This window comes from Osmerus mordax, chromosome 27 (genome assembly GCF_038355195.1).
Source record: "Osmerus mordax isolate fOsmMor3 chromosome 27, fOsmMor3.pri, whole genome shotgun sequence".
Classification (NCBI taxonomy): Eukaryota; Metazoa; Chordata; class Actinopteri; order Osmeriformes; family Osmeridae; genus Osmerus; species Osmerus mordax.
In genome coordinates, this window is record NC_090076.1 from 6,460,788 (window position 1) to 6,488,608 (window position 27,821).

At 48.7% G+C, this 27,821-nt stretch overlaps 2 protein-coding genes across 4 annotated transcripts in view; one reads left to right on the forward strand and one right to left on the reverse strand.

Moving 5' to 3' along the window:
* LOC136936693 (GDP-L-fucose synthase-like) overlaps positions 1-27,445 on the reverse strand; it is a 39,690-nt gene extending 12,245 nt beyond the window's left edge. The window contains exon 1 of one of the 3 annotated variants that reach the window (XM_067230317.1): positions 27,420-27,445. In XM_067230317.1, coding sequence (XP_067086418.1) covers positions 27,420-27,431 — 12 coding nt within the window. In that variant the 5' untranslated portion in view covers positions 27,432-27,445. Of the gene's footprint in view, positions 1-662; positions 756-27,419 lie in introns of those variants that run through there. The other 2 variants (XM_067230315.1, XM_067230316.1) reach the window with 2 other exon arrangements.
* On the forward strand, positions 5,058-11,635 carry LOC136936552 (mucin-22-like). The gene is made up of 4 exons (XM_067230172.1): positions 5,058-10,090; positions 10,241-11,027; positions 11,113-11,117; positions 11,251-11,635. The coding sequence occupies exons 1-4, from the start codon at positions 5,058-5,060 to the stop codon at positions 11,633-11,635; spliced, it is 6,210 nt and encodes a 2,069-aa protein (XP_067086273.1).
* Positions 27,446-27,821: the final 376 nt, after the last annotated feature.

A 27,821-nucleotide genomic window follows, 5' to 3' on the forward strand; every position in this document is an offset into this window, starting at 1 on the left:
GGAAGCTAAATAAATACATGTAAATGTAAAACACCTGCACAGGTGTCACGTTGCGTGGCTATATCAAGATCCCGGATCTTAACCCTGTAAGATCCGGTTTAAAATTACATCACTTTCAGCTCTCCAGAAAATACATATATGGAACTGTAAGTTGTTTAAGGCTTGTAAATAATTCGAATATAAGAAATTAGCAATTAGGAAGCTAAAAGTGACGTTAAATTTTACAAATAGGGGTCTTACAGGGTTAAACAGTTATTGGTCATTCACTAGGTTATTGGCCACACATTGCTACCCAGGTATGTAGCTTACTAATATTAAATGATGGGGCACTAAGCCAGTTAAGTAAATGATTAGTTACTGTCAGTGAAGCCACATTGATTTAACACAACCAGGCTGCAGAAGTACCGGACATGTTAAACTGGTTGCACACTTTTGCTAAACGCTTCAGTCCAATTAAGTTGGCTAGCTACATGCCAACTCTGCTAGCAGGAGCTAGTCAACTTTTGCTTGAAAAGCTGAGTACACGCGTTAGCCGACTCAGCTAGCTAGCTAATTATTATCGCTAGTACTGAAACAATCACACCCTTGCAAACTATTAAGACATGACAATATTATCCAACGCTATGTACCCCAAGCAAGAAAAATACATGTCTAGCTCTTACCAACTCGCTCATCTTCTTTAAGAAACGTCTTCAGACGATTTGAGTTGGGTATAGCTGCAGTTTGGAGCCTCCATCCCCTCCCGTGTCATGCCCAGAGGGTTGCCAGTAAACAGCTAAATGACGTCATCGATTAGATTGTTGATTTTATTTTTATTTTTTGGCATTGACAAAGGCCATCAAATCTCTAAATGACTACTTAATGACTTTAATTCTTTGTCTATACCCACATTAAGCTACATAAATCAATTGTACAGTATTTTATTTAGCTCTGTAAGCCAGTGCGGGAACAACGGTGGCTTGGCGCATGCGTAATTCATTTGCAGTCTGGATGCAAAGTGTGTGGGTCTGCTGCTGTCTGCAGCTGGGACTGCTACGCGAGGCTATTGTGAGACTGACCGCCTGTGCGGAGGAGCTAACGGCAGCACCCGCTGCTCGTTGAGGACAGTACTACAAAACGATCCGTGCTTTCACGTCAGAGTCTCTAAAACAACAGCAAGTCTCCGGGAAAAGTCGCTAGATTTGTTGTTAGTCGCTTTTGACAATAAAAGTTGCCAGGGGGGGGTTTGAAAGTCGCCAGATATAGCGAGAAAGCCGCTAAGTTGGCAACACTAATTCTGGTGAATGATTATGTTCGCGCTCTGTATGCACGGTACGAGACACCGTAGTTGAGGATGTGCACATGCGTAGTTGGCTTCGGGTTCAGTGTGGACATGTATATATGTCTATGGTGTGGACACCTCTCGCCAAGTATATTGTGTAGCCGGTAAATTCAAGAAGTTTGTCAAATAAACAAAACTGGCTTGGAGTTAAAGTAGTATTCGTATTTTTTACCCTCTGAATTTAACGTTGAACAGCCTGGGCATGCGACGGGAGGCCATGAGCGATGTACGATACTTCTAAATTTGGTATCGATTCGATACCAACTAAATACAGGGCCAGTATTATCAATTCCGATACTTTTTACTTAGAAAAGCAGCTTATCTACTTTCGTGTAGGGGAAAGCAATGCTTCACAATTTATGAAGTGAATGTATCATCATCAATATGCACATTTGAATGAAAATTTAACATTTGTATTTCCATGATCATTTAATGATTGTGATTTTTCCTTTAATTAGTTGATAATGATTATGATAATAATAAAACACAGGACAAAGAGTTTTGTCAAAATGCTGCTGAGTCGTGCACTCTGGCAATAACTCACAGCATATCAGGGGAGGTTGGGGAGGGGCAAAGTGAGCTTGAGCGAAGTGAGAGGAGCGGTGTTTGCACAACCACTATGTTGTAAATGGAGTTGTGTACTGAATGTGACGAAGAAGATAAACGTAAGTATCGATCAATACTGATACCAGCGTTGGTATCGATACTTTAGATCGAGTTTAACTTTTTGAATTGAATTACTGAAATAAATCAACTTTTTGATGATTTTCAAATTTATTCAGATGCACCTGTATGTGTGTCTGTTTGTAAAGAAAACGTGTGAATGTTTTCTGTGTTTTTCACATGTGCATATTAAATGGTGTGTGTGTCTCTGTTTCTCAGGTACATGATAGTGAAATGCAAGGACAAAGAGACCCAGCAGAGAGACCCCAACACCCACCACCAGAATCCTTCTTGCTATTCAGTCCTAACTTGGACAACCTTCCCTGCAGAGTGAGCCGTGCAAAGTTGCCAAATGTACTTTGTCCTCACTGTAATGTGCAGTTCCAAATAAAAAATATCAAGAAGCACTTTTACAGACAACACATCGATAAAGCTGTCAGAGACATTACTGCATATTCCCATCTGAATGCTGTATGCATTGATTCCTGAGGAGGGATAACGAGGATCTGCACACACAAGAATAAAAATAGGATCATGTTACACTCTTTCCAAGACTCCTTTCTATTTTTATATTCTATATTGTTTTCACACTTCACTGGGAAATTGCTGCGAATACAATTGCTTATCAGCAAGGCGAGGGCATGAGACGGGAGGTTCCAGGCTGCAGTCGTATAATGGATTTTTAGTTTGTCTATTAGTCTGCATTTATTTTATAGACGGACATATATTTTTAAGTATTTTATTCATTTGTATGGTTGCCGTTACCATAGGCACCGATTTATGTTTTCCTCCGTGGGTCATCACGGGTGCACGCCCTATAAAAAAATGAATGGCAGTCTGGCACACGTGGGGGCTCAAGCCCCGGAGCACCCACGGTATCGGCATCTATGGCCATTACTGTTTAGTAAAAAACTCCCACAAAAAACACCAAAGTAAGGAGACATAGTGGACCAGACGCAAGCTTTATTTTGAAAAGTAGAAGCTCGGGAATGGCACCAGGCGGTCTGGCATGAGACGAGAGTGCACGGAGGTCCAGTCTTGGACGATTTTCATGCTGGTGGGTTTCATCAGTGTCCTGTGTGACTGGAGTGCATTGGACAAAACCTTTGTCGCTTCCTTCTGGACATAAGGAAAGGGATCTCGATTGAATCAACATCGTTTTAGTACAGACCCTTAGACCGACGTAGATGCAGATCCTCTAGAAATACATTTACATTTAATCATTTAGCAGACGCTCTTATCCAGAGCGACTTACAGTAAGTACAGGGACATTCCCCCGAGGCCGAGGTCTGATTACTAGCCCGATTCCCTAACCGCTCAGCCACCTGACTCCCAGAATTACATTGAAAGAAAGAATGACGGGACAGAAATGACAACTACAGTTGGAGACATTTGCCATATGGGGTACTCTGACAGTATATCTGACATTGAAACCGTATTGTATAGAGTTTGGGGCCATATTTGAAGCAAAATAATGCAAACCCTTTAAAACAAGCCCTAAAACTACTGTGTCTGAGGGCGTAGAATTTAGTATGGACGGTACTAAATGCGTCTAGTGATCCTCAAATGCGTTTAACAATCTGTAAATTGGCGAATTGTCTCTGTGCCTCAGTAGCTATACAACCTCCATACCACCAGTTGGCGGTATAGCACCCAGTGATTTTTAAGTCAGTTTAGTGTTTTTAAAGCAATCTGTAAATTGGCATCTGGAATACTTTTGCTACAATAATGACCCCGTAATTGAGCATCCAGTGTTGTTTGCATTAATACAATCATAAGATATTTTTGTGAAAGGAATGTGAGGTGTGGCAGGAACAAGAGCGTCTGCTAAATGACTAAATGACTAAATGTAACATCCTATTCTAAGAGCTAGCATATAAAAAAAAGAAAACGATTTTCAATAGTTACACAGTATGTGTGTCCCAACTTGCCTTGGGTGGAGTGACTTAAATGTTTTGAAACATCAACAACGTTGACAACATCGCAGCTAAATATATCATATCAATTTGCATTAAAAATTTGCTTATGCGTGTGTGTCATCCAACATTCTGGTTTCTTGGTCCACATATAGGAGTGTGATGTACTTTATAAAGAGCTGCTCACAGTTTAATGTTCACTTGATAACCTGCCGATCCAAGATGAAGTTGATCCTGACTATCTCCATTATCTGGGCTCTTCTCCTCACAGGTAACACAACATACTCTACTGAGCTGGGCTGCGTTTCCCGAAAGCTTCGTAAGCCTAAATTGATCGTAGAATCCATTGTACGACGAATCTTAGTTTTACGGGCCGTTCCCAAAGGCACCGTAGCTAAAGTGTCTCTTGAACATTCGTAGCTCTTGAAAGCGCATAGATTAGCCTACTCCTTACGAGCATGTTTGGGAAACGCATGTAAGAAATATCGATGGTTTCATTATTTTGCTCGATCGTTGCTACGATCCATCGTTATCGGGAAACGCAGCCCAGAACCACAACCAAGGAGTTTCTTAATAATTTTTCTTGAATGATGGTGGGATGCAGGTCGGAGAATGTTTTAAGTATGGTTTTGATTATTTCCTTACTGTATATATTCTATAGACTATTTGTAATCAGTTTCTTGAAAAATGGTTCTAAATGTCTATTTGTCTTTTGGGAAGCCCCCACTACTGGTCCGTTGGCCACCACAGCACCCATTACTGGTCCGGTGACCACCCAAGCCCCCACTACTGGTCCGGTGACCACCCAAGCTCCCACTATTGGTGCGCCAACTACCACAGCCTCAAGTACTGATCTGGTGACTACCACATCCCCCACTACTGATCTGGTGACTACCACAGCCCCCACTACTGGTCTGGTGACTACCACAGCCTCCACTACTGATCTGGTGACTACCACAGCCCCCAATACTGATCCAGTGACCACCACAGCCTTGACTACTGATCTGGTGACTACCACAGCCCCCACTACTAGTCGGGTGACTACCACAGCCCCCACTACTGGTCCAGTGACCACCACAGCATTCACTACTGATCTGGTGACTACCACAGCCCCCACTATTGGTCCGGTGACTACCACAGCCCCCACTACTGGTCCGATGACTACCACAGCCCCCACTACTGGTCCAGTGACCACCCAAGCTCCCACTATTGGTGCGCCAACTACAACAGCCTCCACTACTGATCTGATGACTACCACAGCCTCCACTACTGGTCCGGTGACTACCACAGCCCCCACTACTGGTCCGGTAACCACAACAGCTTACACTACTGATATGGTGACTACCACAGCCCCCACTATTGGTCCGGTGACTACCACAGCCCCCAGTACTGGTCCGGTGGTGACCACAGCCCCCACTATTGGTGCGCCAACTACCACAGCCTCAAGTACTGATCTGGTGACTACAAAAGCCCCCACTACTTATCCGTTGACCACCCAGGCTCCCACGATTGGTGCACCAACTACCAAAGCACCCACTATTGGTCCGGTGACTACCACAGCCCCCACTACTGGTCCGGTGACTACCACAGCCAACACTACTGGTTCGGTGACCACCAAAGCTGCCACTATTGGTGCGCCAACTACCACAGCCTCAAGTACTGATCTGGTGACTACCACAACACCCACTACTGGTCCGGTGACAACCACAGCCCCCGCTACAGGTCCAGTGAGTACCACAGCCCCCACTACTGGTCCGATGACTACCTCAGCCCCCACTAATGGTCGGGTGACCACCCAAGCTCCCACTATTGGTGCGGCAACTACCATAGCCTCCACTACTGATCTGGTGACTACCACAGCCCCCACTACTGGTCCGATGACTACCTCAGCCCCCACTACTGGTCGGGTGACCACCCAAGCTCCCACTATTGGTGCGCCAACTACCACAGCCTCCAGTACTGATCTGGTGACTACCACAGCCCCCACTACTGGTCGGGTGACCACCCAAACTCCCACTATTGGTGCGCCAACTACCACAGCCTCCACTAATGATATGGTGACTACCACAGCCGCCACTATTGGTCCGGTGACTACCACAGCCCCCACTACTGATCCGGTGACTACCACAGCCCCCACAACTGGTCCGATGACTACCTCAGCCCCCACTACTGGTCGGGTGACCACCCAAGCTCCCACTATTGGTGCGCCAACTACCACAGCCTCCACTACTGATCTGGTGACTACCACAGCCCCCACTACTGGTCCGATGACTACCTCAGCCCCCACTACTGGTCGGGTGACCACCCAAGTTCCCACTATTGGTGCGCCAACTACCACAGCCTCCACTACTGATCTGATGACTACCACAGCCTCCACTACTGGTCCGGTGACTACCACAGCCCCCACTACTGGTCCGGTAACCACAACAGCTTACACTACTGATATGGTGACAACCACAGCCCCCACTATTGGTCCGGTGACTACCACAGCCCCCACTACTGGTCCGGTAATGACCACAGCCCCCACTATTGGTGCGCCAACTACCAGAGCCCCCACTATTGGTCCGGTGACTACCACAGCCCCCACTACTGGTCCGATGACTACCTCAGCCCACACTACTGGTCGGGTGACCACCCAAGCTCCCACTATTGGTGCGCCAACTACCACAGCCTCCACTACTGATCTGGTGACTACCACAGCCCCCACTACTGGTCGGGTGACCACCCAAACTCCCACTATTGGTGCGCCAACTACCACAGCCTCCACTAATTATATGGTGACTACCACAGCCGCCACTATTGGTCCGGTGACTACCACAGCCCCCACTACTGATCCGGTGACTACCACAGCCCCCACAACTGGTCCGATGACTACCTCAGCCCCCACTACTGGTCGGGTGACCACCCAAGCTCCCACTATTGGTGCGCCAACTACCACAGCCTCCACTACTGATCTGGTGACTACCACAGCCCCCACTACTGGTCCGATGACTACCTCAGCCCCCACTACTGGTCGGGTGACCACCCAAGTTCCCACTATTGGTGCGCCAACTACCACAGCCTCCACTACTGGTCCGGTGACTACCAAAGCCCCCACTACTGATCCGTTGACCACCCAAGCACCCACGATTGGTGCGCCAACTACCACATCCCCCACTATTGGTCCGGTGACTACCCAAGCTCCCACTATTGGTGCGCCAACTACCACAGCCTCCACTACTGATCTGGTGACTACCACAGCCCCCACTACTGGTCCGATGACTACCTCAGCCCCCACTACTGATCGGGTGACCACCCAAGTTCCCACTATTGGTGCGCCAACTACCACAGCCTCCACTACTGGTCCGGTGACTACCAAAGCCCCCACTACTGATCCGTTGACCACCCAAGCACCCACGATTGGTGCGCCAACTACCACAGCCCCCACTATTGGTCCGGTGACTACCCAAGCTCCCACTATTGGTGCGCCAACTACAACAGCCTCCACTACTGATCTGATGACTACCACAGCCTCCACTACTGATCTGGTGACTACCACAGCCCCCACTACTGGTCCGATGACTACCTCAGCCCCCACTACTGGTCGGGTGACCACCCAAGTTCCCACTATTGGTGCGCCAACTACCACAGCCTCCACTACTGGTCCGGTGACTACCAAAGCCCCCACTACTGATCCGTTGACCACCCAAGCACCCACGATTGGTGCGCCAACTACCACAGCCCCCACTATTGGTCCGGTGACTACCCAAGCTCCCACTATTGGTGCGCCAACTACAACAGCCTCCACTACTGATCTGATGACTACCACAGCCTCCACTACTGGTCCGGTGACTACCACAGCCCCCACTACTGGTCCGATGACTACCTCAGCCCCCACTACTGGTCGGGTGACCACCCAAGTTCCCACTATTGGTGCGCCAACTACCACAGCCTCCACTACTGGTCCGGTGACTACCAAAGCCCCCACTACTGATCCGTTGACCACCCAAGCACCCACGATTGGTGCGCCAACTACCACAGCCCCCACTATTGGTCCGGTGACTACCCAAGCTCCCACTATTGGTGCGCCAACTACAACAGCCTCCACTACTGATCTGATGACTACCACAGCCTCCACTACTGGTCCGGTGACTACCACAGCCCCCACTACTGGTCCGGTAACCACAACAGCTTACACTACTGATATGGTGACAACCACAGCCCCCACTATTGGTCCGGTGACTACCACAGCCCCCACTACTGGTCCGGTAATGACCACAGCCCCCACTATAGGTGCGCCAACTACCACAGCCCCCACTATTGGTCCGGTGACTACCACAGCCCCCACTACAGGTCCAGTGAGTACCACAGCCCCCACTACTGATCTGGTGACTACCACATCCCCCACTATTGGTCCGGTGACTACCACAGCCCCCACTACTGGTCCGATGACTACCTCAGCCCCCACTAATGGTCGGGTGACCACCCAAGCTCCCACTATTGGTGCGCCAACTACCACAGCCTCCACTACTGATCTGGTGACTACCACAGCCCCCACTACTGGTCCAATGACTACCTCAGCCCCCACTACTGGTCGGGTGACCACCCAAGCTCCCACTATTGGTGCGCCAACTACCACAGCCTCCACTACTGATCTGGTGACTACCACAGCCCCCACTACTGGTCGGGTGACCACCCAAACTCCCACTATTGGTGCGCCAACTACCACAGCCTCCACTAATGATATGGTGACTACCACAGCCGCCACTATTGGTCCGGTGACTACCACAGCCCCCACTACTGATCCGGTGACTACCACAGCCCCCACAACTGGTCCGATGACTACCTCAGCCCCGACTACTGGTCGGGTGACCACCCAAGCTCCCACTATTGGTGCGCCAACTACCACAGCCTCCACTACTGATATGGTGACTACCACAGCCCCCACTACTGGTCCGATGACTACCTCAGCCCCCACTACTGGTCGGGTGACCACCCAAGTTCCCACTATTGGTGCGCCAACTACCACAGCCTCCACTACTGGTCCGGTGACTACCAAAGCCCCCACTACTGATCCGTTGACCACCCAAGCACCCACGATTGGTGCGCCAACTACCACAGCCCCCACTATTGGTCCGGTGACTACCCAAGCTCCCACTATTGGTGCGCCAACTACAACAGCCTCCACTACTGATCTGATGACTACCACAGCCTCCACTACTGGTCCGGTGACTACCACAGCCCCCACTACTGGTCCGATGACTACCTCAGCCCCCACTACTGGTCGGGTGACCACCCAAGCTCCCACTATTGGTGCGCCAACTACCACAGCCTCCACTACTGATCTGGTGACTACCACAGCCCCCACTACTGGTCCGATGACTACCTCAGCCCCCACTACTGGTCGGGTGACCACCCAAGTTCCCACTATTGGTGCGCCAACTACCACAGCCTCCACTACTGGTCCGGTGACTACCAAAGCCCCCACTACTGATCCGTTGACCACCCAAGCACCCACGATTGGTGCGCCAACTACCACAGCCCCCACTATTGGTCCGGTGACTACCCAAGCTCCCACTATTGGTGCGCCAACTACAACAGCCTCCACTACTGATCTGATGACTACCACAGCCTCCACTACTGGTCCGGTGACTACCACAGCCCCCACTAATGGTCCGGTAACCACAACAGCTTACACTACTGATATGGTGACAACCACAGCCCCCACTATTGGTCCGGTGACTACCACAGCCCCCACTACTGGTCCGGTAATGACCACAGCCCCCACTATTGGTGCGCCAACTACCACAGCCTCAAGTACTGATCTGGTGACTACCACAGCCCCCACTACTGGTCCGGTGATGACCACAGCCCCCACTATTGGTGCGCCAACTACCACAGCCTCAAGTACTGATCTGGTGACTACAAAAGCCCCCACTACTTATCCGTTGACCACCCAAGCTCCCACGATTGGTGCACCAACTACCACAGCACCCACTATTGGTCCGGTGACTACCACAGCCCCCACTACTGGTCCGATGACTACCTCAGCCCCCACTACTGGTCGGGTGACCACCCAAGCTCCCACTATTGGTGCGCCAACTACCACAGCCCCCACTACTGGTCCGATGACTACCTCAGCCCCCACTACTGGTCGGGTGACCACCCAAGCTCCCACTATTGGTGCGCCAACTACCACAGCCTCCACTACTGATATGGTGACTACCACAGCCCCCACTACTGGTCTGGTGACTACCAAAGCCCCCACTACTGATCCGTTGACCACCCAAGCACCCACGATTGGTGCGCCAACTACCACAGCCCCCACTTTTGGTCCGGTGACTACCCAAGCTCCCACTATTGGTGCGCCAACTACAACAGCCTCCACTACTGATCTGATGACTACTACAGCCTCCACTACTGGTCCGGTGACTACCACAGCCCCCACTACTGGTCCGGTAACCACAACAGCTTACACTACTGATATGGTGACTACCACAGCCCCCACTATTGGTCCGGTGACTACCACAGCCCCCACTACTGGTCCGGTGATGACCACAGCCCCCACTATTGGTGCGCCAACTACCACAGCCTCAAGTACTGATCTGGTGACTACAAAATCCCCCACTACTTATCCGTTGACCACCCAAGCTCCCAAGATTGGTGCACAAACTACCACAGCACCCACTATTGGTCCGGTGACTACCACAGCCCCCACTACTGGTCCGGTGACTACCACAGCCAACACTACTGGTTCGGTGACCACCCAAGCTGCCACTATTGGTGCGCCAACTACCACAGCCTCAGGTACTGATCTGGTGACTACCACAGCCCCCACTACTGGTCCGATGACAACCACAGCCCCCACTACAGGTCCAGTGAGTACCACAGCCCCCACTACTGATCTGGTGACTACCACAGCCCCCACTATTGGTCCGGTGACTACCACAGCCCCCACTACTGGTCCGATGACTACCTCAGCCCCCACTACTGGTCGGGTGACCACCCAAGCTCCCACTATTGGTGCGCCAACTACCACAGCCTCAACTACTGATATGGTGACTACTACAGCCCCCACTATTGGTCCGGTGACTACCACAGCCCCCACTACTGGTCCGGTGACTACCACAGCCAACACTACTGGTTCGGTGACCACCCAAGCTGCCACTATTGGTGCACCAACTACCACAGCCCCCACTACTGGTCCGGTGACAACCATAGCCCCCACTACAGGTCCGGTGAGTACCACAGCCCCCACTACTGATCTGGTGACTACCACAGCCCCCACTACTGGTTCGGTGACCACCCAAGCTGCCACTCTTGGTGTGCCAACTACCACAGCCTCAAGTACTGATCTGGTGACTACCACAGCCCCCACTACTGGTCCAGTGACAACCACAGCCCCCACTACAGGTCTGGTGAGTATCACAGCCCCCACTACTGGTCCGATGACTACTTCAGCCCCCACTACTGGTCGGGTGACCACCCAAGCTCCCACTATTGGTGCGCCAACTACAACAGCCTCCACTACTGGTCCAGTGACAACCACAGCCCCCACTACAGGTCCGGTGACTACCACAGCCCCCACTACTGGTCCGATGACTACCTCAGCCCCCACTACTGGTCGGGTGACCACCCAAGCTCCCACTATTGGTGCGTCAACTACCAAAGCCCCCACTACTGGTCCGGTGACTACCAAAACCACTACTATTCGTCCAGCGACTACCAAAACCACCACTATTCATCCGGGCAATAACACAACCCCCTCTACTGGTTCATTGAGTGTAGTGCTCATGTCAATCTGGGTTGCTCTGTTGATCAAACTTACCTACTAAATAAACATAAAGACAAAGATATTTACATTTAGTCATTTAGCAGACGCTCTTATCCAGAGCGACTTACAGTAAGTACAGGGAAATTCCCCCGAGGCAAGTAGGGTGAAGTGCCTTGCCCAAGGACACAACGTCATTTGGCACGGCTGGGAATCAAACCAGCGACCTTATGATTACTAGCCCGATTCTCTAACCGCTCAGCCACTTGACTCCCAATGTATGCACAGTTGGAAAGAGGTTATTTATGCACAGTTGGAAAGAGGTTATTTATTCATTTATTTTACTGTACAACATTTTATTTTAATAGTTGACCATTATTAATACTAATGAGATCATAAGAATTTAGGACCTGTTAAGAGAATAACTTTTTAGGAAACCTTCAATAAAAACAATATGTTCTTTTTCTGATTGAATGTTTTTGGATCACACAATGAATTATGGTAAGAACTTTGTAATAAAGGTCTGTCTGTTATTTTTGTTGTAAAAAAAGACAAATGTATTGCCTGCAAACCAGACCACATGATTGAACCTTTACAAAACCTCTTTCCAACTGTGCAAACATTGACAAGACAAAGTAGAAGACAAAGACACAAGGTATAAGCAATGAACCTTAAAACACAGTAGTCAAATGGACACCTTCAACTTTCTCCAAGTGCGCCTTGCAAAGGGACAATGTTCTTTATTTGTTTCAGGTTGGAGCAGACAATGCAAGGGCCCTGTATAAAAGAACCCTGGAGCTCGATATAGAGTATAAACGGCTCGATATAGAGTATAAGAGGCTTTTAATTAAAAAAACAAGGCTGGAGATAGAAAAACTGGAATATGAGAAGAGATAGTACATGACTGAATGAATGGCACTAAGCTTAGTTACACTGACATTATTTTTCTGTGTTCCTAAGGAAGGGAGAACACATGAGGATGTATTTGTTAAATGTTTTCCAAGTTTTGGTCTTTTGATACCTTTTTGTGGCTTTTTTGTTGTGCATTTTGAGTCTTTTGTGGGGGTTTTCACCATTTCTTTATTTCGATGTCCTATTTATTCTTTTTGAAAAATGCTATAAAAGTGAATGAAACATCCAAATTCAATGAAAGTACTGAAATGATCATTTAACTTCTGAAGAGCATTGTACGGTACCATACACGTTGTTCTTTTTGGTTTGAAATGTTTTGGTTGAAAGAAACCCCCATTTCTGATATGGAAATTATTAGAAAATGGCTCAAAGCAACCTAAGGACAACAGAGGGGGTTAAGGGGAGACACTCCAGTGAATAGGGATAACATATCAACATTAAACCTCCCCAGTTGATAACAATACTTGACCTAATATAAGTTTTCATTACTAGTTTCCTGTACATTTATGTTTAAATGAGTAAATGATGCATTAAGTTGTAAAATATGATATCAATTGGATTTGCATCCAGAACGGAAATCAGAACATGAATGAAGACAGAATGAAAATCCTTGTTTCATTTTGTCAACATATTAGAGTCCAAAGTCTTTACAAAGGGCACTTTGGATATCTCTTTTTCATCACTCCATTAATCAGAATATGGTGGCAACAGCCATTAAAGAAAATCCGTTGCAAATTGCGCGGCAGACCGTGTTCTTGCTCAGGTTCTCCGCATCACCCACACTATAAAAGTACCCATAGCGAAATAACGAAACGCTATGCATACAGTCTGTGGAACTGTGAGCGCACGGCTCCAATGTGTCGCATTGGCAACATACGGCTCAAGAAGCTGGCAAAGATACGTAATTCCCTCTGCTGAGAATCTATATCTTTCATAAAGATACTCATGAGGGAATGCGAAAGGTTTTGTCGGTCTCTAAATGTTCTGTCTCTTTCGAGCGCACCTCTCACTATCCGCGCACCAAGCTCCACAGGATATTCTATGAACGGTGGCGCCATTATCCTCAGGAATGAGTTAGTGGGCGGGGCTTTTATACCGGTTGATCTCCATCATAACCTGCTCCCGACCAGGTTAGGCGTTCAGCATGTGTTACCATGGCTATCTACCCCGGTAACAAGTGATCCACCGTAGTGATACAGAAAACCCTGGGTCGAACCTGAAGTTACCTCGCTAACGCCAAATCTTGATTCGTTGTACAGGCCCGCGAGGTGTTCTGATAGCTACAGTTAGTGAGGAAGGTGTGGGACCAGATATTCCCCAGACATCGTTTTCACATACACAATTTTTATCCAACTTGATTTTTGTTGAAGTCTTAGGTACCTGTAACATCATGGTGAATTATCTTGGCCGGCAAATGTAACAGCAGTGATAAAAGTCGTCTCCAGATGACGTCATCCTTGACTCTTTATTCAAAAACACAATACAGGATTATAAATATCATCACTAAAAATCATTACAATCCAACATGTTTATTGGTGTTAGTCCTCCTGACTCATTGGGTAGGCAAAATTCTTCAGTGTGGAACAATTAGGGAATGGAGTTAGACTTATTAGCTTCAACATTTAGCTTTTGATCATTTGGTGACTACCACAGTCCCCACTACTGGTCTTGTGACTACCATAGACCCAACTACTGGTCAGTAAATTCAGTCATCTGTGCTGGATGGTCAAAAACATGAGGATTTGTGAGACCAAGACACCAAGAGTTTTAAACTAAAGTCAATCCATTTTAGTGATGAAACTAAACTAGTGATAATAACTACAAGCAGTTAGTATTGTGTCTCTTTCACATTGTAACAGGCCACCATCACTGGTTAGTCGGAAGCTTGTTATAAAAGCAATCAATAAGTCAATCAGGGACATCATATTCTAATCAAGCATCTCTTTAAAAAAAGAAAACGATTTTCAATAGTTAGACACTATTTGTGTCCCAACTTGCCTTGGGTGGAGTGACTATAAATATTTGAATCATCAACAACGTTGACAACTTCGAATCATGTCATATCAATTGTCATCCCACATTCTGGTTTCTTGGTCCACATTCCTATAGTGAGTGTGGTGTACTTTATAAGGAGCTGCTCCCAGCTAAATGTTCAGTTGATCACCTGCAGATCCAAGATGAAGCTGATCTTGACTCTCTGCATTACCTGGGCTCTTCTCCTCACAGGTAACACAACATAATCTACTGAGCTGAACCACAACCAAGGAGGTTCTCAATAATTTACATGCATGATGGTGGGATGCAGGTGGGAGGAGGTTTTAAGTATGGTTTTGATTATGTCCTTACTGTATATATTCTATGGACTATTTATAATCAGTTTCTTGAAAAATAGTTTTAAATGTCTATTTGTCTTATTCTGTTTTTACAGTGGAATCATTGCAGTGTTCATCATGTGATCCACCGTGCACAAGTGAAGTTTTAAACTCTTGTGACTCATGCTCAGTATGTATGACGTCTACCAAGTTAGGTAAGGTTATTTATTTGTCATTTTTGAGGCCTTGGTTTTCTATCACTGTTTTTGAATATCCAAACTGTCTACTTATATACGTTTCATTGAGCATTCATTTCATTTAGCATTTCATTTAGTATCAAAAATGAGAACATTTTAGTAAATGCTCCGATTTGATATATATTGCAGTTTTTTCTCCAGTTGGAAACTTGGTTGTAATAACGAAGGGCTGCAGAACAGCCTTGGAGTGCAGAGCATCTCTGAACTTTCCGCTGGCTTATTCATTCAACATCGGTTACGTCCAGCAGTCTGAATCTGTGCTCTGCTGTGACACAGACAGCTGCAACATCGCGACTCAACCAGGTAAGAACGCCTTTTAAAATTATAACGTTGTCACTTTAGCTAAACCATGTCAGCTAACAATAAGGTAGATACATATGTTTTAAACATGTCAAAAGTCAGAACTATTTCTGAACTACTTCAAATTAAATAGTGTTCTCACACTATTAAGAGTATGTGTTTGTCTCTGAACAATAAATACTGTGGAAGAATGGGAGGTGGATACGGACAGTCAGGAATCTGAAATACAAGTACTTAAGGGTAACTTAAGTACTTAAGAACTTAACAATGACTCTTGCTTAGAGACTTGTTGCTCTTGTGGTTAGTCGTAACTGTTTTACATTTTTGTTCTCGCTGTGATATATTGTTTTATTACTGTTGCTTGCTTTTTTCCACAGGTACACTTGCACTTATAGCGGTTCATGTTGTTTAATTGTAACTTGTTTAACTACATGCTTTTATGGTTCTTCCCTTTGGCACTTACTTTGGTTGTTCACAATGTGTGCTTCATGTTTTGGCTACTCACAATGTTTTTTGGCTATCTTGTTGTTATGATCAGTGACCTATGCACTTTGTAAAGCTCTCTCTTGGAAGTCGCTGTGGATAAAAGCGTCTGCTAAAGGAATAAATGTAAATGTAACTTGGCCATTTTTTTAAAGTTGAATGGCTAGTAAAAACTGCATACGGATGAAGGAGACAATAATGAATAATACTGAAACAGAACAGTACATTAGATATAATGTGATCTGTGTTTCTCTGCAGTCCCAAGTTCAGTGCCAAATGGCCTACAGTGTGATTCCTGCAGCAATCCCTCAGACACTGTGTGTAATACCACGGCATACTGTGTTGGACTGGAGGATACATGTGCTCAGGTCAATGGTGAGTGTCTCAATGGTGAAATGATCATGAACATGTGTAACTGTAGAACCCTGTGTGCACTGAAGAGAAGTACAGCATGTGTGTTCTTTCTTCTTTGACAGTAATCGGGAGCTCCATCAAGGGCTGTGTAACTACAAATGTGTGCACTGTCTCTCTCCTGGCCATTATTCAGCCTAATATAACCAATGATCAGTTTTCCTGCACTGGTGCGATGACTACCACAGCCCCCAATACAGGTCCGGTGACTACCACAGTCCCCACTACTGGTCCGGTAACCACCACAGCCCCCATTACTGGTCCAGTGACTACCACAGCCCATATTATTGGTCCAGGGGCCACCACAGCCCCCATTACAGGTCCAGTGACTACCACAGTCCCCACTACTGGTCCGGTAACCACCACAGCCCCCATTACTGGTCCAGTGACTACCACAGCCCATATTACTGGTCCTGGGGCCACCACAGCCCCCATTACAGGTCCAGTGACAACCACAGCCCCCACTACTGGTCCAATGACTACCACAGCACCCATTATTGGTCTGCTAGCCACTACAGCCCCCATTACAGGTCCAGTGACTACCACAGCCCCCACTACAGGTCCGGTGCCTACCACAGCCCCTATTGCCAGTCTGGTGACCACCATGGCCCCCACTACTGGTCCACTGACCACCACAGCCCATATTATTGGTCCCGGGGCCACCACAGCCATCATTACAGGTCCAGTGACTACCACAGCCCATATTACTGGTCCCGGGGACACCACAGCCTCCATTACAGGTCCAGTGACGACCACAGCCCCCACTACTGGTCCAATGACTACCATAGCACCCATTATTGGTCTGCTAACCACCACAGCCCCCATTACAGGTCCAGTGACTACCACAGCCCCCACTACAGGTCCGGTGACTACCACAGCCCCCATTACAGGTCCAGTGACAACCACAGCCCCCACTACAGGTCCGGTGCCTACCACAGCCCCTATTGCCGGTCCGGTGACCACCACGGCCCCCACTACAGGTCCAGTGACCACCACAGCCCATATTATTGGTCCCGGGGCCACCACAGCCCTCATTACAGGTCCAGTGACTACCACAGCCCATATTACTGGTCCCGGGGACACCACAGCCTCCATTACAGGTCCAGTGACTACCACAGCCCCCACTACTGGTCCAATGACTACGACAGCACCCATTATTGGTCTGCTAACCACCACAGCCCCCATTACAGGTCCAGTGACTACCACAGCCCCCACTACAGGTCCGGTGACTACCACAGCCCCCATTACAGGTCCAGTGACTACCACAGCCCCCACTACAGGTCCAGTGATGACCACAGCCCCCACTACAGGTCCAGTGACCACCACAGCCCATATTATTGGTCCCGGGGCCACCACAGCCCCCATTACAGGTACAGTGACTACCACAGCACCCATTATTGGTCCGGTAACCACCACAGCACCCATTATTGGTCCGGTAACCACCACAGCACTCATTGCAGGTCCAGTGACTACCACAGCCCATATTACTGGTCCTGGGGCCACCACAGCCCCCATTACAGGTCCAGTGACTACCACAGTCCCCACTACTGGTCCAATGACTACCACAGCACCCATTATTGGTCTTCCCACCACCACAGCCCCCATTACAGGTCCAGTGACCACCACGGTCCCCACTACAGATCCAGTGCCTACCACAGCCCATATTATTGGTCCCGGGGCCACCACAGCCCTCATTACAGGTCCAGTGACTACCACAGTCCCCACTACTGGTCCAATGACTACCACAGCACCCATTATTGGTCTTCCCACCACCACAGCCCCCATTACAGGTCCAGTGACCACCACGGCCCCCACTACAAGTCCAGTGCCTACCACAGCCCATATTATTGGTCCCGGGGCCACCACAGCCCTCATTACAGGTCCAGTGACTACCACAGCCCATATTACTGGTCCTGGGGCCACCACAGCCCCCATTACAGGTCCAGTGACTACCACAGCCCCCACTACTGGTCCAATGACTACCACAGCACCCATTATTAGTCTGCTAACCACCACAGCCCCCATTACAGGTCCAATGACTACCACAGCACCCATTATTAGTCTGCTAACCACCACAGCCCCCATTACAGGTCCAGTGACTACCACAGCCCCCACTACAGGTCCGGTGACTACCACAGCCCCCATTACAGGTCCAGTGACTACCACAGCCCATATTACTGGTCCCGGGGACACCACAGCCTCCATTACAGGTCCAGTGACTACCACAGCCCCCACTACTGGTCCAATGACTACCATAGCACCCATTATTGGTCTGCTAACCACCACAGCCCCCATTACAGGTCCAGTGACTACCACAGCCCCCACTACAGGTCCGGTGACTACCACAGCCCCCATTACAGGTCCAGTGACAACCACAGCCCCCACTACAGGTCCGGTGCCTACCACAGCCCCTATTGCTGGTCCGGTGACCACCACGGCCCCCACTACAGGTCCAGTGACCACCACAGCCCATATTATTGGTCCCGGGGCCACCACAGCCCTCATTACAGGTCCAGTGACTACCACAGCCCATATTACTGGTCCCGGGGACACCACAGCCTCCATTACAGGTCCAGTGACTACCACAGCCCCCACTACTGGTCCAATGACTACGACAGCACCCATTATTGGTCTGCTAACCACCACAGCCCCCATTACAGGTCCAGTGACTACCACAGCCCCCACTACAGGTCCGGTGACTACCACAGCCCCCATTACAGGTCCAGTGACTACCACAGCCCCCACTACAGGTCCAGTGATGACCACAGCCCCCACTACAGGTCCAGTGACCACCACAGCCCATATTATTGGTCCCGGGGCCACCACAGCCCCCATTACAGGTACAGTGACTACCACAGCACCCATTATTGGTCCGGTAACCACCACAGCACCCATTATTGGTCCGGTAACCACCACAGCACTCATTGCAGGTCCAGTGACTACCACAGCCCATATTACTGGTCCTGGGGCCACCACAGCCCCCATTACAGGTCCAGTGACTACCACAGTCCCCACTACTGGTCCAATGACTACCACAGCACCCATTATTGGTCTTCCCACCACCACAGCCCCCATTACAGGTCCAGTGACCACCACGGTCCCCACTACAGATCCAGTGCCTACCACAGCCCATATTATTGGTCCCGGGGCCACCACAGCCCTCATTACAGGTCCAGTGACTACCATAGTCCCCACTACTGGTCCAATGACTACCACAGCACCCATTATTGGTCTTCCCACCACCACAGCCCCCATTACAGGTCCAGTGACCACCACGGCCCCCACTACAAGTCCAGTGCCTACCACAGCCCATATTATTGGTCCCGGGGCCACCACAGCCCTCATTACAGGTCCAGTGACTACCACAGCCCATATTACTGGTCCTGGGGCCACCACAGCCCCCATTACAGGTCCAGTGACTACCACAGCCCCCACTACTGGTCCAATGACTACCACAGCACCCATTATTAGTCTGCTAACCACCACAGCCCCCATTACAGGTCCAATGACTACCACAGCACCCATTATTAGTCTGCTAACCACCACAGCCCCCATTACAGGTCCAGTGACTACCACAGCCCCCACTACAGGTCCGGTGACTACCACAGCCCCCATTACAGGTCCAGTGACTACCACAGCCCCCACTACAGGTCTGGTGACTACCACAGCCCCTATTACTGGTCCAGTGACTACCACAGCCCCCACTACTGGTCCAATGACTACCACAGCACCCATTATTGGTCTGCTAGCCACTACAGCCCCCATTACAGGTCCAGTGACTACCACAGCCCCCACTACAGGTCCGGTAACCACCACAGCCCTCATTACAGGTCCAGTGACTACCACAGCCCATATTACTGGTCCTGGGGCCACCACAGCCCCCATTACAGGTCCAGTGACTACCACAGTCCCCACTACTGGTCCAATGACTACCACAGCACCCATTCTTGGTCTTCCCACCACCACAGCCCCCATTACAGGTCCAGTGACCACCACGGCCCCCAATACAGGTCCAGTGCCTACCACAGCCCATATTATTGGTCCCGGGGCCACCACAGCCCTCATTACAGGTCCAGTGACTACCACAGCCCATATTACTGGTCCTGGGGCCACCACAGCCCCCATTACAGGTCCAGTGACTACCACAGCCCCCACTACTGGTCCAATGACTACCACAGCACCCATTATTGGTCTGCTAACCACCACAGCCCCCATTACAGGTCCAGTGACTACCACAGCCCCCACTACAGGTCCGGTGACTACCACAGCCCCCATTACAGGTCCAGTGACTACCACAGCCCCCACTACAGGTCCAGTGACTACCACAGCCCCCATTACAGGTCCAGTAACCACCACAGCACCCATTATTGGTCCGGTAACCACCACAGCCCTCATTACAGGTCCAGTGACTACCACAGCACCCAATACAGGTCCAGTGACTACCACAGCCCATATTACTGGTCCCGGGGCCACCACAGCCCCCATTACAAGTCCATTGACTACCACAGCCCCAACTACAGGTCCGGTGCCTACCACAGCCCCTATTGCCGGTCCGGTGACCACCACGTCCCCCACTACTGGTCCAGTGACCACCACAGCCCATATTATTGGTCCCGGGGCCACCACAGCCCCCATTACAGGTACAGTGACTACCACAGCACCCATTATTGGTCCGGTAACCACCACAGCACCCATTATTGGTCCGGTAACCACCACAGCCCTCATTGCAGGTCCAGTGACTACCACAGCCCATATTACTGGTCCTGGGGCCACCACAGCCCCCATTACAGGTCCAGTGACTACCACAGTCCCCACTACTAGTCCAATGACTACCACAGCACCCATTATTGGTCTTCCCACCACCACAGCCCCCATTACAGGTCCAGTGACCACCACGGCCCCCACTACAAGTCCAGTGCCTACCACAGCCCATATTATTGGTCCCGGGGCCACCACAGCCCTCATTACAGGTCCAGTGACTACCACAGCACCAATTATTGGTCTGGTAACCACCACAGCACCCATTATTGGTCCGGTAACCACCACAGCCCTCATTACAGGTCCAGTGACTACCACAGCCCCCAATACAGGTCCAGTGACTACCACAGCCCATATTACTGGTCCCGGGGCCACCACAGCCCCCATTGCAGGTCCAGTGACTACCACAGCCCATATTACTGGTCCTGGGGCCACCACAGTCCCCATTACAGGTCCAGTGACTACCACAGCCCATATTACTGGTCCTGGGGCCACCACAGCCCCCATTACAGGTCCAGTGACTACCACAGCCCCCACTACAGGTCTGGTGACTACCACAGCCCCTATTACTGGTCCAGTGACTACCACAGACCCCACTACTGGTCCAATGACTACCACAGCACCCATTATTGGTCTGCTAGCCACTACAGCCCCCATTACAGGTCCAGTGACTACCACAGCCCCCACTACAGGTCCGGTGACTACCACAGCCCCCACTACAGGTCCAGTGACTACCACAGCCCATATTACTGGTCCCGGGGCCACCACAGCCCCCATTACAGGTCCAGTGACAACCACAACCCCCACTACAGGTCCAGTGCCTACCACAGCCCCTATTGCCGGTCCGGTGACCACCATGGCCCCCACTACTGGTCCACTGACCACCACAGCCCATATTATTGGTCCCGGGGCCACCACAGCGCTCATTACAGGTCCAGTGACTACCACAGCCCATATTATTGGTCCCGGGGCCACCACAGCCCTCATTACAGGTCCAGTGACTACCACAGCACCAATTATTGGTCTGGTAACCACCACAGCACCCATTATTGGTCCGGTAACCACCACAGCCCTCATTACAGGTCCAGTGACTACCACAGCCCCCAATACAGGTCCAGTGACTACCACAGCCCATATTACTGGTCCCGGGGCCACCACAGCCCCCATTACAAGTCCATTGACTACCACAGCCCCCACTACAGGTCCGGTGCCTACCACAGCCCCTATTGCCGGTCCGGTGACCACCAAGGCCCCCACTACTGGTCCACTGACCACCACAGCCCATATTATTGGTCCCGGGGCCATCACAGCCCCCATTACAGGTCCAGTGACTACCACAGCACCCATTATTGGTCCGGTAACCACCACAGCACCCATTATTGGTCCGGTAACCACCACAGCCCTCATTACAGGTCCAGTGACTACCACAGCCCATATTACTGGTCCTGGGGCCACCACAGCCCCCATTACAGGTCCAGTGACTACCACAGTCCCCACTACTGGTCCAATGACTACCACAGCACCCATTATTGGTCTTCCCACCACCACAGCCCCCATTACAGGTCCAGTGACCACCACGGCCCCCACTACAGGTCCAGTGCCTACCACAGCCCATATTATTGGTCCCGGGGCCACCACAGCCCTCATTACAGGTCCAGTGACTACCACAGCCCATATTACTGGTCCTGGGGCCACCACAGCCCCCATTACAGGTCCAGTGACTACCACAGCCCCCACTACTGGTCCAATGACTACCACAGCACCCATTATTGGTCTGCTAACCACCATAGCCCCCATTACAGGTCCAGTGACTACCACAGCCCCCACTACAGGTCCGGTGACTACCACAGCCCCCATTACAGGTCCAGTGACCACCACAGCCCCTATTACTGGTCCTGGGGCCACCACAGCCCCCATTACAGGTCCAGTGACCACCACAGCACCCATTATTGGTCCGGTAACCACCACAGCCCTCATTACAGGTCCAGTGACTACCACAGCCCCCAATACAGGTCCAGTGACTACCACAGCCCATATTACTGGTCCCGGGGCCACCACAGCCCCCATTACAGGTCCATTGACTACCACAGCCCCCACTACAGGTCCGGTGCCTACCACAGCCCCTATTGCCGGTCCGGTGACCACCACGGCCCCCACTGCTGGTCCAGTGACTACCACAGCCCATATTATTGCTCCCGGGGCCACCACAGCCCCCATTACAGGTCCAGTGACAACCACAGCACCCATTATTGGTCCGGTAACCACCACAGCCCTCATTACAGGTCCAGTGACTACCACAGCCCATATTACTGGTCCTGGGGCCACCACAGCCCCCATTACAGGTCCAGTGACTACCACAGTCCCCACTACTGGTCCAATGACTACCACAGCACCCATTATAGGTCTTCCCACCACCACAGCCCCCATTATAGGCCCAGTGACTACCACAGCCCATATTATTGGTCCCGGGGCCACCACAGCCACCACTACTGGTCCGTTGACTACTAAATCCACCACTACTGGTTTGGTGACTACCAAAACCACCACTATTCGTCCAGTGACTACTAAAACCACCACTATTCATCCGGGCAATAACACAACCCCTTCTACTGGTTCAGTGAGTGTAGTGCTCATGTCAATCTGGGTTAGTCTGTTGATCAAATTTACCTACTAAATAAACATAAAAACTGTACAACATGTTATTTTAATAGTTGACCTTTATTAATACTAATGAGATCATAAGAATGTAGGACCTGTTAAGAGAATAACTTTTAGGAAACCTTCAGTAAAAACAGTATGTTCTTTTTCTGATTGAATGTTTGTTGGGTTTTTGTATCACACAATAAATTATGTTAAGAACTTTGTAATAAACCACTTGTGGTAAGGACGCCTGTCTGTTATGTTTGTTGTATAAAAAGACAGAACCTTTACAAAACCTCTTTCCAACTGTGCATACATTGACAAGACAAACTAGAAGTCAATGGGATGTCCCATAAAATATTTTTATGCCAGTGAATCTCTATCCACTCTAATATATGAGTACTATCTCAGCAGTGTTTCAGCAGGGCTAGTGTTAAATGAACATGTGACAATACAGGTTGTTGTCTGGTGGTGGTGATGTCATGTTATGTTTGAGCCAGTGGGGTCCTCTTTCTGTCCTATTTTGTTCTGTATTTATGCATCATGTTAATTGCAATTACATCATGTTCCTTTTGAAGATAAAAGAGAAACAGGGACTTGGACCGTCAGAAAACTGTCAGGGTAGGAATACATTTGAACCACAAGAGGGCAGGAGCGAGCCTTTGTTGTAACAGCCCCACAGCTGTGGCAAGACAACATATGAAAAATAAAAATTCTCTCCATACATAAAATCTAATAAGGCCATTTGAATCCTACCTCTTAGTTCATAATAATAATAATACCATGTATTATTACATTTAGTCATTTAGCAGACGCTCTTATCCAGAGCGACTTACAGTAAGTACAGGGACATACCCCCCGAGGCAAGTAGGGTGAAGTGCCTTGCCCAAGGACACAACGTCATTTGACTCGGCCGGGAATCGAACTGGAAACCTTCAGATTACTAGCCCGACTCCCTCACCCCTCAGCCACCTGACTCCAGTTATGTCCGTTTAGCTTACAGCCATGTTGGGTCAGTGAGGAGATGTGCTTTGTTTTCTGCATTCTAACTTTCCAAATATACAGCCAGCGAATTATACGCTTCACATAACTGCGAACATAACATTCGCAGTTATCAGAAGCCAAATTGTCAAAGGTGTCTGGGTATGTGGTCCACTCATAGTGCTTTAGAACAACAATGTCAGGAATAAAATATAGACATATATCACTGACACAGTATGAATAGGTGGTGAACACCATCAGAGAGCTATCTACAAAAATAGTATTGGTGAGAGAGCTTCCTCTAGTACAACTGCTCTGAAGGGAAAGTTGAAACGAAGGTGTTGATTGGATTTCAATCTGGTTCTTCTAACCAGTTTTGTTTAACACATGCAAAGTATTTTCTTTGCACTCTCTTCAAATATGAAAAGTGTCTCCTTCCCAGCTGACCAGACTTATATCACTGTACTCCTAACATCCTTGTAATTCAGTCAAATTGATTAAGGTGACATTAAGATCTTCATCAGGGTGAGATATTTGTACAAAACAGATTCATGAGCAGAATGGCCCAACCTTTTAAACCAGAAGTCATAACAAATATAGTACTTTATATTGTCAATGTTTTATAAGTTTATATTGTTGATGACTATATGTCTCACTACCATCTGATGATATTTAGATATTTTCTCATTAGCAAAACACCTTCCTTTGCTTGTCTTGGCTACGAATATTTGGAGTGAAGTTCTAGATGTGTCTGTCTGTCTCGAGCTTCTGAATAAGTCATTCAATGTGTGGATGTTTTTAAGCAGGAAGCTGAACTTGCCAGCGACCTCCTGTCTCATCTCTCTAAATCATTAATTCTTTCTTTCTGAGTGTGTGAGTGGTGGCAGGATTCGGAAGAGCAGAGGGCTTTGAGGACAGAGCGATTGTTCTACGTCGGTTCTGTGTTCCACCGTCTACCTGGTCTCTGAATCATTCATTTGGACCATCGGGGTTGAATAGTAAGTTCTAGAGTAGTCGTGTATTCACACAGTTAAAGAAGTTGCTACAAAGTATTTGTGTGTGTCTGTGTATATGTGTGTGTTTGTGTGTGTAAACTGCAAGGGTGTGTGTGTGTATGAATGTGTGTTTGTGTGTGTAAACTGTATGCAGGTGTGTATATGTGTGTATACGTACAGTATGTGTGTGTGTGTGTGTGTGCATGGAGGGTGGGGCATGTTGTCATCGTTTTCCTACTTCCCCAAAACACGTCATACTCCGTGTTGCTGCACGTCAACACCAAACAAGTCCTAACTGGTCACCCTGATATAACAGGCTAGACCTGACCCTGCTGGTGAGAACACAGGGATTGTGGATTCCTTGACGTACACACGCATTTCTTAGAAGATCACTGGCTGTTGACAACCTCAGGGCTAATAGATAGACCTCTTCAACTTCAAAAGAAGAAAGGGCAAATTCATTAATTAAATTGTATCAATACACAGATGTAGACAACATGTATTCTTAATCAAGAATATATGCAACCACATTTTTTTTTTTCAACATCATTTATTACTCTTTTAGCATGCTGTTCCCTTTCTCCTCCCAGGAAAATGTTCTCACAGTAATTGGGATGCCGCCAGCTCTTCCATTCTGACCTACTCAAAACCTATTCTCTTCTCTCATTGGTTTAATTGCTTTTCCAGCTGTATGCTGAAGCTGTCATTGGACCTTTGGTTTCCATAGTAATGTGGCAGGACTTCCTTGAAAATGAACACCTTCTCACCCCGTATTTAACCCATATCTTCACCGGATTTAATTTTCAATTTAAAAAAAAGTTTTCGAGAACAATGGTCACATGCAAATGAATCAGCTGCTGCTGTTGAACTGGTTTGTATTAGCAATTAAAATGCACCATTTGTCAAAAGTCTTACAGAGTGTTTAATTTCCGAACAACATTGTCATTTTGTCCTTCATCAAGCCTAATTGATATAGAACATCATGTAAATGTAATCAACATGAATAGAATAGACCACTAATTATGTTGGATGATGAATAAGAACCAAAAACATACTGGCTAATTTCCTGTTCTCTCAAACTAACATACGCACATTTGTGGATCAAACACAATTGACATTGTAAGGGAATTCAAGATAATTCAAGAATCAAAAGGTATTTCCGTCAAAAGGTATATTTTGTTTTTCCAGAAAAAAACGTAAATGATGTGATGGATGTGACATGATGATAAATGTCATATCTGTAATTCCAGATTGCCTGGCAGTTCCAATAAACTGCATCCCTACAAAGCTATGCAAAAGTGAGTCCCGGCTATCTGGAAATGGTACGTCAATAGGCAATTCTACAAAGTAATGTGATTCATCTGACCGGCAGGAAATATGGCTGGCATAAAAGCACAAATTATCAACAGCAAGTATTAAAACCTCAAAACATTTCTCTAATGAGGGACTGACAGGTGCAGAGGACCATTAAAGGTTATTTTTCATCAGGATAAGATAAACAGCAACATTCAATCAGCAATTAGATAACAAGGGAGGGAGAGTAAATGAAAGAGAGAGAGAGTGAGAGTGAGAGAGAGAAAGACAGAGAGAGGGAGACAAACAGAGAGCAAGATAAAGGCAGAGGGAGAAAAAACAAAAGTAAAGAGACAGAGAGAGAGAGAGGGAGAGACAAAGAAAGAGAGGGAGACAGAGAGAGAGATGTGACAGGGATGAGAGTCACCTGCAGTCTCATGGGTCCAACAACATCTAAAGGTCCCAACGAGCCTGGCCGATGACCTGCACTAGAGGTGGTCACAGAAAGCTAGCCAGGGAGTCTAGGAGGAGGGGGAAACGGAGAAAATATTGTGTGAGTTACACACAAAATGACTTTCACAGAGCCTTTCCCACATGCCCGCATGCATCAAGTGGTAATAGGGAGCGGAAAGGACACACATGGAAGAGGGAACGTGGGAGGGAGAGAGAGTGCGAGAGAGAGAGACTGTGAGAGAGCTGGCGAGAAAGGATAGAGAGAGACAGAGAGTGTGAGAGAAAGAGAGAGAGTGAGTGCAAGATAAATTGAGGAAAGAGAGAGAAGCGAGAGAGAGGGAAGAGACAAGATCTCCAGGCATGGGGGATGAGTGAG

What these genes read in the sequence shown, in the direction of transcription:
- LOC136936552 (XM_067230172.1), top strand. Translation starts at nt 5,058, where the DNA reads ATGACTACCACAGCCCCCACTACTGGTCCAGTGACCACCCAAGCTCCC. An exon ending in ACTACCACAGCCTCCACTAC is followed by an intron (nt 10,091 to 10,240) that starts TGATATGGTGAC and finishes AGCTCCCACTAT; the next exon opens with TGGTGCGCCAACTACAACAG.